This window comes from Anguilla rostrata, chromosome 14 (assembly GCF_018555375.3).
Source record: "Anguilla rostrata isolate EN2019 chromosome 14, ASM1855537v3, whole genome shotgun sequence".
NCBI classification, from domain to species: domain Eukaryota; kingdom Metazoa; phylum Chordata; class Actinopteri; order Anguilliformes; family Anguillidae; genus Anguilla; species Anguilla rostrata.
Genome location: NC_057946.1, coordinates 25527305 through 25540262, shown reverse-complemented (window position 1 = coordinate 25540262; position 12958 = coordinate 25527305). Strand labels below are relative to the sequence as shown.

The following is a 12958-nucleotide window of genomic DNA, read 5'->3' as shown; positions in this document are numbered from 1 at the left end:
TCGAATTTCCTAACTCGATACGGTTCCTTTTGGTGTGCACGAGGAACCGGATTTTAAACTATTTTCTTGAAAAGAGAAAAAACGAAAAACAAATAGAATTTAAATGTCATTTTAATTTTTTTGATGGATATATTTTGCTTTGATGTTCACACACGTGATAAAAACAAAACAAGCTAACAATGGCGCGCGAGCGCGCGCACACATAAACATAAACACACAGCCACAAATTTTGTCATATACGATTAATTTACACTCGAACAAGTAAACTCAGCCAAGTCCAATTTTCTCTGTAAGAATTATAGTTCTACATGATGACTCATTCAAACATTGGTGCCAACAGTTTTCCTAATGCACTTCAACAGTTTGAAACGGAACAACAAACCGTTTTAATCAGTTGATGCGTTTATTTAGAACACTCTCATTAGGATGTGGTGTGAAGAACAGTTACACGAGATATAACGGCAATGCAATAGAGCTAGTGTAAACCACACAGGACTGACTTCGGGGGACCGCTGCCCAATTACGCTTCAGAGACAGGCAATGAAGTTGTATCAATATTTGAACTCTCTTCCCAGAAAGGGTACATCTCAGAGGTTTCCTTTCAGAATTGCAGATGCCGAAAGGTCAGATCCGACCCCGCTATTCACCAGGTAAATCACAGCTGCTAACTTCAGTAGTGTGCAGTGCTTAAATAGACAGCCTATTGAAATGGTGGCTGAGAGGAAATGTTTTTTTTTCCTTTTCCCTAGGCTGCTCCCAGTGGGGTCCGTTGTACATTAAGGAAAGTGCAATCTCACAGAGCATGCAGTGTTTACAGACTGAAAGTAGAACCCGTTCGTCAGCGATTGACATACAACGACCAGCCCAGGCAAATTTATCATGATACAAAGATAATACATGTAAGACACCCTCCTCACACCTGTGCTAATGTGTCAATCTAAAACATGAAGCTCTTTCCTTGCTTCTGAAAAAGGGAACACATTTCTCCCGCTGACCTGTATTTCGTAAAAGAAGGTTAATTTAATAACTGGCGTATAATAGCAAGGGAACTGTTTGGAGAGGGTTCAAGTAGCAATGCAGAGAAATCAAGAGAGAGCTTCAGCCTCTTTGTCTTTCTCCCTTCCTTAGAGATTCTTTCAGACACATTTTGTGTGCTTGTCCCATTCGCCTCTCTCTGCCAGTCTTAATGGTTGGAAAAGAAAGAGGGACAGAGTCTGCTAAAGGTGAGGGGGTAGGGGGGGGAGTTTGCTAGAGCACCTGGGGTCAGAAGCAGGGGGGTACAATCCAGGTTCAGAAGGTAAAAGTCCCCCCCAGTATTTTCTTCCAATCTCCTGGATTTTCTAATGAGCGCAATTCTTCAGCAAGGAGGTGGAACAAATTAGTGAAATCAGCTGAATGAGTTAATAGGTGGAAGAAACACATGGCGGGACTTTAACCTTCTGCCCCCTGGACCTTGCACCTCTGGCCAGGAGTCGGAGGGACCGCAGCAGATAAGCCTTCCGCTGAGATGCACGGGTGAACGCACAACTCCACAGTCCGGCTTCCAGCCGCCATACGGATCACCATTCCCCCATATCCAGCATGAGGCCTATCTGACAGAGACGGAGACGGAGAGGGAGGGAGAGAGAGAGGGAGGGAGAGAGAGAGAGACAGAGAGACAGAGAAAAAGTGAGACAGAGACACAGACAGAAGGACAGACAGACAGAGAGAACTCAACCAAATTATCCTGTCCAGCAACAATAGAACCAAATCTCAAATTGAACCCAACCATTACTGAACCTTAAATAGAGCATATAGGCTACACTGGAACACTAGAAGAGTATTTCTTGAGCTACAAAGCACTGACAGATCCTAGGTTTAGTTACCATATCCAAGTATAGGTATAGTTACCATATCCTTTACAGGTGAGCACAAAGAAAACTGGAAATAAGAGAAATGAACAGAGAAAATTGCAGCTCTAGAACTCAAGTTTTTACAAAAGCATTCCAAAAAATATGTATGGAACATTTTAAAATCATGCAAAGCAACATGTGTCCACTAGGGGTCGTATTTTACAAGCAGAGTCTGATTAGATTTAATGGGTACATATCTTCATTCAAAATCTAAAATGCAATGTGCTGTTCTTTTCCAATTTCCAAATAATGCGTCAGCACAGGAACAAGAGGCTGACCTCAAGCCATTAAGCAATTTGCTTTTTTTAAATATTTGAAATTAAAATTCCATTCAAACTGAGTGAATTACATCTATAGCACTGTTAAAATGGGTGTGTGATCGAGTTCGCAACAGTACGTAATAATGAATATGTCAACATAGCATAAAAGACACAGAATTTACATATCATTCAAGCATTTAGAGTACTGTACTATATGTAAGAATTTTATTTAGGAAATGCAGGTTTACTAAAAATAGCAACATTAATGCACAAGGCCAAGAAGAGGTGAGGCAATGGTAGGCACAATGTGAGAGTGACACCCAAAAATGGGCTGCAGAACCACAAAATCTTTGAAAGTTTGTTCTGATTTAAAACAAATTAAGAGATTTTTGATATGGAAGCCTTCCAGGGTTTGGATCAATTCCTCTTTTAATTCAGTGAGCTCAGGAAATAAATTAAAACGATTCACGACTTTAAAAATGCCCATAACGTTCTGTGAGAATTTGTTTAGTTCATTTCCTGAAGTTAATTGAGTTGAAACTGAACAGACCTCCCACCCTTGTTATAACTAACCCATTAAAATGTGCATTTATACTGAAATGAACCTGCGAGGTTCCCGTCTTTGGTTGGAACAAATGTTTTTTATCGATCGCAGCTATTCGTTTTCTCGGCTGACCTGCCAAGACGCCCCGGTGACTTAAACAGACGATTTCTGGCGCGATTTCGTCCGCACAGTCGCAGGTGTACCCAGAGCTGCCGAGCAAAAGGGCGGCCCCCTAAACGAAGCGGGGTGCCGTTCGGCTAATCTCGGCGGCGCGGCCGGCGGCGCACCATAAATAGACGCCCAAAGAGGATCTGTCTCTCCAGAGGCGGTGAGTGTGGACCTTTAATCTGAGCAGAGCAGAGACGGCCGTCCGAGAGCACGCGCGCTCCAGAAACAACAGTAATGGAGTGATCGAGCGCGAAGCGATGGAAAAGCTCGAGATAACATCTGCCTCGTACTTTTCTCCTCTCTCACACACCCTCTCTCTCTCCCTCCCTCCCTCCCTCTCTTCCTCCCTTTCTCTCTCTCTCTCTCTTTCTCTCTCCTTCCCTCCATTGCTCTCTCTCTTTCTCTCTCCCACCCTCCCTCCCTCCCTCCCTTCCTCTCTCTCTCTCCCTCCTTCTCTTCCTCTCTCTCTCTCCTCTTTCTCACTCAGTCTCCTCTCTCCCTCCCTTCCTCTCTCTCTCTCTCTCCTTCCCTCCATTCCATTCTCTCTCTCTCCCTCCCTCCCTCTCTCTCTCTCCCTCTCCAGTGTCTGACAGTGAAGGCCGGGTGGCTCCTTTTAAAGTGCAGAGCTCCAGACTGCCGAATAAAGAAATCCCTCCCCTGTGCCAAAATCAGCCCTCAGTAATTAGGCCGTGCCTCTGGAACCCTGCGGAACAAAGAACAGAGGAATGCTGGGATATTGAGCGCATTAATCACCAAAGGCGCTGAACGCGGAAACACACTTAGATGGACCAATCACTGAAATACAGTAAAACACCAACATTTCCTGAAAAATAAAACATTTTCACTTACATTTTTGAATTATTCTATAAGAATTATTCTATATTCTTTGTCTTAAATTCTACAAACCCTGCATGGTTTCTTTCTGGGAAATGAATCCCTTTTTTGGATTCAGGGTGACAGGACACATCAGCACGATGTCAAAGAGAACAACCGCTGCCCGGCCTGAGCACACAGAGCTACTGAACACCGTCTCCTACACCAAATACACACAACACGCCACAGCCCGCGTGAAGTTTGACGCCCTGCCGACCCTCACCCTTAAGCGTGAAGGAGACGGGGCACAGGGTGAGGGGGGCAGGGGAGTGTCTTTAGCAGGACTTTTTGGTTTTGACCAGCCCCTTCTGCACGAGGTTCCTGTAGAACTCCTGAATGTAGGTGTAGACGCACTTCCAGTCAGGCTCGTGCATGCGAACCATGTCCTCCACGTCCAGGAGGGCCGGGCAGTCCGCTAGCGTTCTGGAAGAGAGGACGGGACGGGACAAGGGGGGGGGGGGGGAAACAGAGACAAATCCAGGATGTGAAAGGAAGACAAATCAGAATGAGGAAGAAAATTGACATGAAAGAAAGCCAAAGGGAGACGTAGCGCTGTGGGGCTTCATGCTTATGCTGCCTCCTGTGAGCAGGCCTAAGAGGTGGTCATGGATTTAAAGCTCTCATACAGCAGCCCGTGCCCGTCTGCACTGGCGCGGAATTAACCGACCGTCTGGGCGGTCTGGGCACCATCAAAAACCTATAATCGAGGGATGACACCCATGAGAGAAATGAGATCTTTGAAAAGTCAACAAAGAAACTATTGTCCCTGCGATACAAATTTTTCACTCAAAGCATCTTCTGTATTTAGTTAGGGTGCACAATAACCCTCAAATAACACCTGTAGCCTTCTAAACAAAATCTTCAATATTGCAGTCAAAATTGGACATCAATAATGAACGAGCAATGCTATTCTTCAATTCTTCCACGACTGCACACACACACCCACTATGAAGTACATCCTTTTGTCCACAGGCTGTAAATTTAGAGCCCCCAGCTACAAAAGAAAAACAAATATCAGAAAACAAATAACTTCTGTGAATATGAAACATAAACCAAGCCTTGATGCGCTGATATGAAATAAGGCGACTCAAAGTGTTGCTACTTTTATGTTTCCTGTGCTAGGCGTAGATAATTTAGTTTGGATTCATCCTACAAAATACAAAGGCTCCTGACACCTTATAAACAATTTGTGTGTGTGAGTGTGTTTGTGTGTGAGTGTGTGTGTGCATCTGTTTATGTGTGTATGTGTTTGTGCTTTGGAAAGTGTGTGTGTGTGTGTGTGTGTGTATGCATGAGTGTGTGTGCATGTGTATTTGTGTGTGAGTGCGCGTGTGTGTATGTGTGCATGAGTGTGTGTGTGCATGGTGCGTGTGTGTGTGCGTGTGTGCATGAGTGTGTGTGTGCATGGTGCGTGTGTGTGCGCGTGTGTGCATGGTGCGTGTGTGTGTGTGTGCGTGTGTGCATGGTGCGTGTGTATGTGCGCGTGTGCGTGTGTGCATGAGTGTGTGTGCATGGTGCGTGCGCGTGTGCGTGTGTGTGTGTGCGTGGTGCGTGTGTGTGTGTGTGTGTGTGTGCGCTCACTCAGCCGCGCTGAAGGCCGTCTCAAAGTTGTGTCTGCGGTCCGTGGGCTGGAGGGAGGAGTAGTCGAAGGCGTGGGGGAAGAAGTGGTGAACGAGAGCGCAGAACGCCAGGCCATCGCTCCAGCTGGAGGAGAAGTTCTGAATGTTCACGTTCTGTAGGAGAGGAGGCGGGGGGTGAGACTGCAGCCACACCCTGCAGGTTTTTGTTTTTGTTTTTCAGCGCTAAAGACAAATGCATAAGCTAATAATTAAATGCACTTGAAGTGCATGAATGAGCGGGATGCCATTTGGCAGTGTGGGTTCATTACTCAGCGCTAAGTGGGTGGGTGAGATACAGTCCAACTTGCTGTTAGATCTGGACCCACACGCACGCAGGCACACACACACACACACACACACTATCGCACTCTCTCAGGAGAGCGTAGGCATACACACATATATACACATAATTTCTCTTGCACAAAAACAAACACAGGTAAACATGCAAATAGAAACAGACATACATACACACAGTCACACACACATACGCAACGCACATGCGCACACACACAATCGCATTAGCTCACGAATACCCTCACCTGCATGAACACACGTTATTGGACACATACACAAACACCCACACACTCACGCACACACATACACAAACACCCACACACACACACACACACATTCTCTCTCTCTCACACTCTCACACAGAGAGGGGAGGAGCCTTGCACATCGCAGCAGAACCACTCTGACCTCATAGGAATGGGTCTTGGCCCGGCACCAGTCCAGCAGCATCTGTTTGACGTTTTTACTGTTGGGGACACCAGACCCAGGGGAGCGTGATATTTTGCAGACCTGGCTCACAGGCAGTCTGAAAGAGAGAGATTATACATTATCATATTTTATTTATTTTTATTTATTTTTTGTTGTGAAGAAATAGTGCCCAGTTTATCTCCATTGCTATTTTAATGTAATTTTCTTGTTCTGTTTATCACTGTACTTATTGTGTTTCAGATAACACTTTGGAAACACGTGTGCACGTGTGTGAGAGAGAGAGAAAAACAGAGAGAGCAGAGAGTGAGAGAGCCAAAGAGAGAGAGAGAGCCAGAGATAGAGAAAAAGAAATCAGTGTGTCATATGAGAAAAAAACAATGCACAGTTTCAGGAAAGCAGATATAGCTCCCGGTGTTTCCATCCATCCCTCCTCATAGGGCTCCATCTCTCTTAACTTCAGGCTCCACCTCTCCATCTCTCCCTCCCTCCCTCACTCTCTCCCAGCCTCAAGCTATGGCTCTCCATCTCTCTCTCTCTCTCTCCTCACCCCGTGCCTCCGCCCGCCCTCTCCAGTTTCTGGATCACGGCCTGGCGGGTCGGGGTGACGGAGGATTTGGGCTTCATCAGCTCTTTGCGTCTCTCCGCCTGCCGCCTCTCCAGCTCCTTCAGCCCGCTGCTGCCGCCGCCGCCGCCGCCTCCGTGCAAAGGGCTGTCATCCTGCCGGTCGAAAATACTGAGGGGCACAGAAAGAGCGGGAGAGAGTGAGAGAGGGTAGAGCAAGAGAGTAGATCTGCTCTATGTAGACAACCGGTCCCGCTGTGCCATAGAGAGCAAGCGGTCAGAGCGGTACCTGGGTCTACTGGAGCAGTACTGTCAGAACTGGGCCCTGGCAGTACAAGGATTTGCCCGAAAACAGGGGCCAGACCTCATTCGCCCCTCACTCGCTGTGGGTCCTACTGCTGGTTATGCATCTTCAGACAGAGCTAGAACTAGAGTAATAGAATTGCTACCAGCAGAAATGTCTTTTGTGACCCACCTGCCCACTTTCTTTTTGCTGGTGGAAGAGGAGGAAAGCTGAGTTGGCACTGCCCCTTCTGTGGAGTAAAAAAGAATACAATAAGCAAATGGAAGATAAAATGGAGTGTGGCACAATGGTTATAGGGCCAGCTTTGCAGACACAAGGTAACAGGTTTTAAAGCACATTTGCAGACAACACCAGCAGTCTGACAGCTGTTTATCTGAACTCGGCAAAAAGACTACTGAGGCGGAGGTCACAGTAGAGTGAATCAGATGCATTCAAATTCAAATCCACTCCAGAACGGGTGGATTTGTGAAAGAAATCTGTGACAAACAAATGCCAGACAAGACCTCTCTCCTCAGTTAATGTTCACATCTTGGGAATTATTTGAGACCATCCAAATAAGTCCATCTGGAAACAAGGCAGAGGCATTTTACACAGTGCAAGCGTCCTGCTGTAAAATGTTCCATGAATCAGGAGGCGGTTCTCAAAGGTCAGGGGTCACTCACTGTGTGCACTGCTGTCAGTAGTCTTCTCAAACTTCTTCAGCACCCCACCTGCATCGCCCCCTCCTGGCCGAACCTTCAGCTCCACCTTCTGCTCCTCCTTCGGCTGCTGTCGAGAGGTGCGCTCCTGCTCTCTCTGGTCTGCAGAGATGAGGGAGGGAGGGAGAGGGAAGGATGGAGGGAGGAGAAGAGCAAAGAAAGGTTGTGGAACACAGCAATGGATTTTTTGCGTGAGAAGCCAGTTCAGAGAAATAAAACACATGAGAGAGAGGGTGAGAGAGAGAGAAGAAGAGAAGAGAAAAAGGGTATCACAGAACAGCTCAGTTAAAAAAAAAAAACCCAAAATGACAAGAAGACCAAGTCCATTAAGGAACAGACCCGTACCTGTGTCCTGCTGAGAGAGTCCTAAGAGAACCTCTGAAAGCAAAGCAGGAAGAAGAATCAGACACAGAAAAGGGGGAATGAGAGAGACATACACAAAGAGAAAGCAAGAAAGAGAAGAGAGAGAGTGTACAATACTAGATCATTTTGATACAGAACAAAAGGAGGAGGCCTACAGTGGAGACAGAGGCGGGCGGGCAGGTGGATGGATGTCCGTTCAGCCTCTCCTCCTCCTGTCTGATCTCACCTCTCTTCTTCTTACGCAGCTCCCTCATGGCGGCCCGGATCAGCTTCCTCTCCTCAAAATCCGTCGTCTCATCCAACTGTTCCCAACACACCACCGACACCAAACAACAAACACACATCGGGTGAGTGTGCGCCCCGTCGCTGTCCCAGTGTATTCTGTGTGTATGTTTGGGTTGCCAGATGTAGAATTTGTCTCAACCGGACAACATGCACAGCTGGAAGCTTAATCGCGAATGGGGGTGGGGAGCAGTTGGAAAGTTGGTCGACCTGGGGAGAGTGGTGCTGCTACTGGAGGGGGAGTGGGGGCATGCTTGCTATCGCTATTGGAACATTTTGCGGACTGTGGAGGAGGGGGAATAGCGGACTGGGGGGTAGTTCAGATGACAATTCATTACAAACTATTGGTACATTCTTCCAATCAATTAATCAGACCGGACAGTATATTGTTCAGGACATGTACACATTCTCTGAAAACCTGACATTCCATTCAAAAACCAAATATCTTGCAACTCTACTGTACATCTGAGTGCATGTGAGACCAATGGCAGAGAGGGAGAGAAAAAAATGTGTGTGTGTGTGTGTGTGTGTGAGACCAATGGCAGAGAGGGAGAGAGAAAAATGTGTGTGTATGTGTGTATGTGTGTGAGTGTGTGAGTGTGTGTGTATGTGTGTGAGTGTGTGAGTGTATGTGTGTGAGTGTGTGTGTGAGTGAGTGTAAAAGAGTGAGTGACTCGTTTACCATCCTGTCCAGGGCTTCCTCGTCCTCGATAGCAGCCAGTTGCTCAGCTGTAAGCTTGGCGACGCTCTCCTTGGGGGACCCATTGGCTGTCACTGTCTCCACCACAGGCCCCGCCCTGTTTTTGATGGACCCCGCCCCCTCATCCACAGAGACCTCCCCCTCCTTCAGCTCCACCCCTGGCTCCATCTGAAACAACACAGGGAGAGTGGGAGGAAGAACATTTAAAGAGGAAAGGGAACAGAGGATGGCAAAGAGCACAATAATAAACAGATGGAGAAAGGAGAAGAAAATGACAGCTGAGGGAACAGACAGAAGAGATGGATAATGATGTTTCGAAAAGAAAAGGTGCTGATAAAAAATTAAACAACGGAAACGCTTAGCCAACGTACTCTTAATAATAACAGGGTTACAGGACCTTCTGCATGGTGCTGTAAATGCTCAAATCATCTGCTCGAGTGTCTGTGTGAGAATCTGTAGCAGACTGTACACTGATAAGCCAAAACTGAGAGGCCTGTATACAGATTTGTAAGTCAGAGGTCAAAGGTCAGTTCAGTTCAGATGCCTTTATTGCTATGGCAACCATTACACTTGTGTTTTCAAAGCGTAAGCTGGAACGATACACTACTCACAAATAACCAATAGCAAACTGAGCTACAAAAATAACATAAGCAATAAAACTTGAAATAAAAATGACATTTTTTTCTGTGAGCCAGACATATTTTCCCAGAACACGGCCCGGATATCAGTATGGCAGCTTCTATTTGCCGCACGTTATAAATCCCTCTGGTGCTGCTAAAAGAATTACTGCACTTCTGAGGCGCAAACCGATGTGCACTAACCACCCAAACCACAACACACAACATAGTCATAACACACAACACAGAACACATACAAACTATCAAACCAGTGCAAAACACCACACAGGTCAAACCATATAGCGAGGGCACTGATCCCCAATGATCATCGCTACCCTGCTGCCTGGGTTTGGCTAGGTGCTCCCAGCCACACCCTTAGCCTGTACTCATCATCAATCCCCATGCCACAAGACTTCATTGGGGGGAGGGGGGCAAGTGGCTTGTGCAAAGGAGAAGGATTAAGGTGAGGGTAAAGGTGTGCCTTACATCCCTACACCCGCCATCTTGGCACTGCCGGGTTGATTCCAGTGGCTCGAGCAAACCCACAGCGACCTTCTCCTGACTTCAGGAGGCTGCCGGATTTGGAATCTGCCTATGCGTGTCCCCTCCACAGATCTGCCATCAGGGCTGTCTCCCCTAGCCACTGTGCCAGTCAGGCTTAGCCTCGTGACAGAGGGGCAGTGGTTGGTAGATGGTGAATACATGGGAACCACTGCACCACCAACATTCCCTCCTTATTTGGCCAGTGCAGCACTATAGCAACAGTCGCCACCACAACACTTGCGGCGCAGCAACACGGAACTGTAGTAATAGTCCCTCCTCACTACACTGGCAGCACAGGAACACACCGCTATAGCAACAGTCACCGTCACAGGACTGACAGCACAGTAACTCAACTCGAGAGCAACAGTCACCGTCACAGGACTGACAGCACAGTAACTCAACTCGAGAGCAACAGTCACCATCACAGCACAGCAACTGAGAACTATAGTAACAGTCACCATCACAGGACTGACTGCACAGTAACTCAGCAGCAACCACTCTTATTCATCCACCATTACATTATGTTAGTTCATTATAATCATGTTCGTTGTATATCACTTCAAAGGATATGTCTGTCTCTTTCTCACATACTTACACACACACACACATACACTAAGTGTGTCTCTTACCTTCTTAAATGCTGCTCAGTTCAAACGGCTTTCTTCATTTCTGAACACTATGACACTGTGAGTGTGTGTGTCTGTACCTAAGTCAGTCTTCCCAGCGTTCCCCCTTCTCCCCTCTGTGATGGGGGAGGATCTGACATTGACAGACAGACTGTCTGCACCAGCCAGGGCATGGATTTAACCCCCCCCCCCCTCCCCCCTTTAATCAAGAGCTCCTCTGATCCCCTTCGATCCCAGATTACATTACAGTAGCCGATGTCACAGTAAGTAACATACAGGTGAGAACAGAAAAGAGGTTATGCCCCCCCCCCCCCCGAACCCTCCCGTAACCTGGGCGATCCAGACGCCAGTTATGCTTTGTCCAATGGAGCGACTGGCCACAGTCGGCTCTGGCAAAACAGGCCTTATTATAAGGACATTACTCTACATTTCAGGACATGAGTGTGTAAAAATAACCTCCCTCCCCTCCCTCTTGACTTAACTCATCCAAGTTTTTAAGTGCAGTTTAGCAGTACACTATTCAACCAGCTGCTCAATAGCAGTTTAAAACTGACAGAAAGTATTTCCATGAGTTTTGCTGTGTTACTTCCCTCTTTTTTTTTCGCTCTCTGGGGCATACGTCAGAGCGAGCACACATTTTGGGTTACAGTGCTCCTGTTGGGGTGCATGGTGCAGTGGAAACATGAGAGGCGGAGGAAAAAATGATTGCAGAGAAGAGATGAAAAAGAAATTAGAGAGAGAGAGAGCTCACTTGCTAATGTATGTAAGTACCAGATGCCCTAGAGGTAGCAGAACAGCGAGGTCTGGCTGGTATGCAGAGTTTGATGACCTAATTGAAAATATAACAGAGCAGTTCCTTTAGCCGGCACCAAGATAGAGATAGACAGAGAGGGAGAGAGACAGAGAAAGAGAGAGAGAGAGATTGACAGGAGCTGTAGCTCAGTTACCGTCACCTCTCCTGCCCTGTAGCCAAGCCCACACGCGTCTGACCAACTGACCGAGCGTCTGACTGAAACACAAACACCCAGAGGAAAATTTATTGATAGCTCTACTTTAACCCCTCCCACCATGGCACAAATGTACGACATCATATAAACAGGAGATAGCATCTGTTTGACTTAACAGTCAGTGAATTCATCGTAATGTACACAGTGAATGGTGGAGTTTATACTATGATGAAGCGCACAGACAGCGTTGCAGACGTTGTGAATAGTTTTCTCCCCTGTGAGGACTCTACACAAGAACAAAAAACTCCCAGCAATAAACAGTCTTAAAAAATGACACACACACACACACGCACACTAACCCTCACACACACACACACACACACACATACACATACACAGTGGAAATGTCCTCCAACTGGCACTTCCACCGGAAAAAAGTCATGACAGAATGAATTCTAAGCTCATGGAAAGATGTCCCTCAATATATCTTTCAAACCTAATACTACTTACTGCTACAGCCACACAAGTCAAAGTTTCAGGTCAAATTTTTATATAGAAAGCATGCACACAAACACACACACACACACACTCACATGCAAAGGTTAAGAAAGCACAGTCTTTGCCAGAAAAGTGTCCACTGGGTGCTTGAGGGCTCCAGTATTTGAACGGAACACAGAGGAAACTGCACTTACCTGTACTTTATTTTGCGGTGCTGTTGGATGAGCGGGTGGTGGTGGTGGTGCTGGTGTTGGTGGGCGCTGAGGGTGGTGTTCGCAGCGGCGTGTGTTCACAGGGTTCAGTTCTTCACAGCGGTTCGCCTCACTCTCTCCCGCTCTAGCTGGGCGTGCGCCACTCTCTCTCTCCAGGGTCCTCTCCCTCCTCTGAGCCAATGAGCCGGACCCTCAGCTTTTCAGTCCTACCTGAGGCCACGCCCCCACGCCTCGCGATTGGTCGGGGGCCGGGCATCGGGCAGGCAATTCCACACCGGTACTCAGATGCCACTCCACACGAGCTGAGGAAGAGGAGGGTAAGAAGAGAGGGAGGGACACTTTCCCCAAAGATTCTCTTCAGACCAGTTTTACACTAACTCACACAGGCAAAACTCCCCCAGTCTGTCACACGCAAGGTATCCTCCCATCTCCTACAGCCAAGGAGGGTTTAAAGAGGTGCTGTGCTGCGTGTGTAGCTGAAGAGGACAGTTAAGTGTTAATAGAAGGAAAAGACTTCTCGTACTCTGAGGC

General features: G+C 47.2%; 1 protein-coding gene across 3 annotated transcripts; it reads right to left on the bottom strand.

The window, feature by feature from the left end:
- Nucleotides 1-95: 95 nt before the first annotated feature.
- Nucleotides 96-12740, bottom strand: smtna (smoothelin a). Of its 3 annotated transcripts, none has more exons than XM_064307854.1 (12): nucleotides 12410-12740; nucleotides 11718-11779; nucleotides 8967-9152; nucleotides 8229-8304; nucleotides 7985-8017; nucleotides 7604-7741; nucleotides 7113-7170; nucleotides 6624-6809; nucleotides 6056-6173; nucleotides 5319-5470; nucleotides 3961-4160; nucleotides 96-1592 (listed from the first exon to the last, which is right to left on the bottom strand). In XM_064307854.1, exons 3-11 carry the CDS (start codon nucleotides 9150-9152, stop codon nucleotides 4013-4015), a joined length of 1095 nt encoding a protein of 364 aa, XP_064163924.1. In that variant the 5' UTR covers nucleotides 11718-11779; nucleotides 12410-12740; the 3' UTR covers nucleotides 96-1592; nucleotides 3961-4012. The 3 variants fall into 3 exon arrangements, with proteins under 3 accessions (XP_064163924.1, XP_064163923.1, XP_064163925.1); XM_064307853.1 differs by having other exon boundaries at nucleotides 96-1588; nucleotides 12410-12739; XM_064307855.1 differs by lacking the exon at nucleotides 7985-8017 and having other exon boundaries at nucleotides 96-1588; nucleotides 12410-12738.
- Nucleotides 12741-12958: the final 218 nt, after the last annotated feature.

Excerpts from the sequence above, each read along its gene's own strand:
- smtna (XM_064307854.1), bottom strand. The coding sequence starts at position 9,152 with ATGGAGCCAGGGGTGGAGCTGAAGGAGGGGGAGGTCTCTGTGGATGAG. Across the intron at positions 5,471-6,055 it reads CCAAGACCCATTCCTATGAG|AACGTGAACATTCAGAACTT; the intron begins GTCAGAGTGGTT and ends CCTCTCCTACAG. Across the intron at positions 4,161-5,318 it reads ACGGCCTTCAGCGCGGCTGA|AACGCTAGCGGACTGCCCGG; the intron begins GTGAGCGCACAC and ends CCTCTCTTCCAG.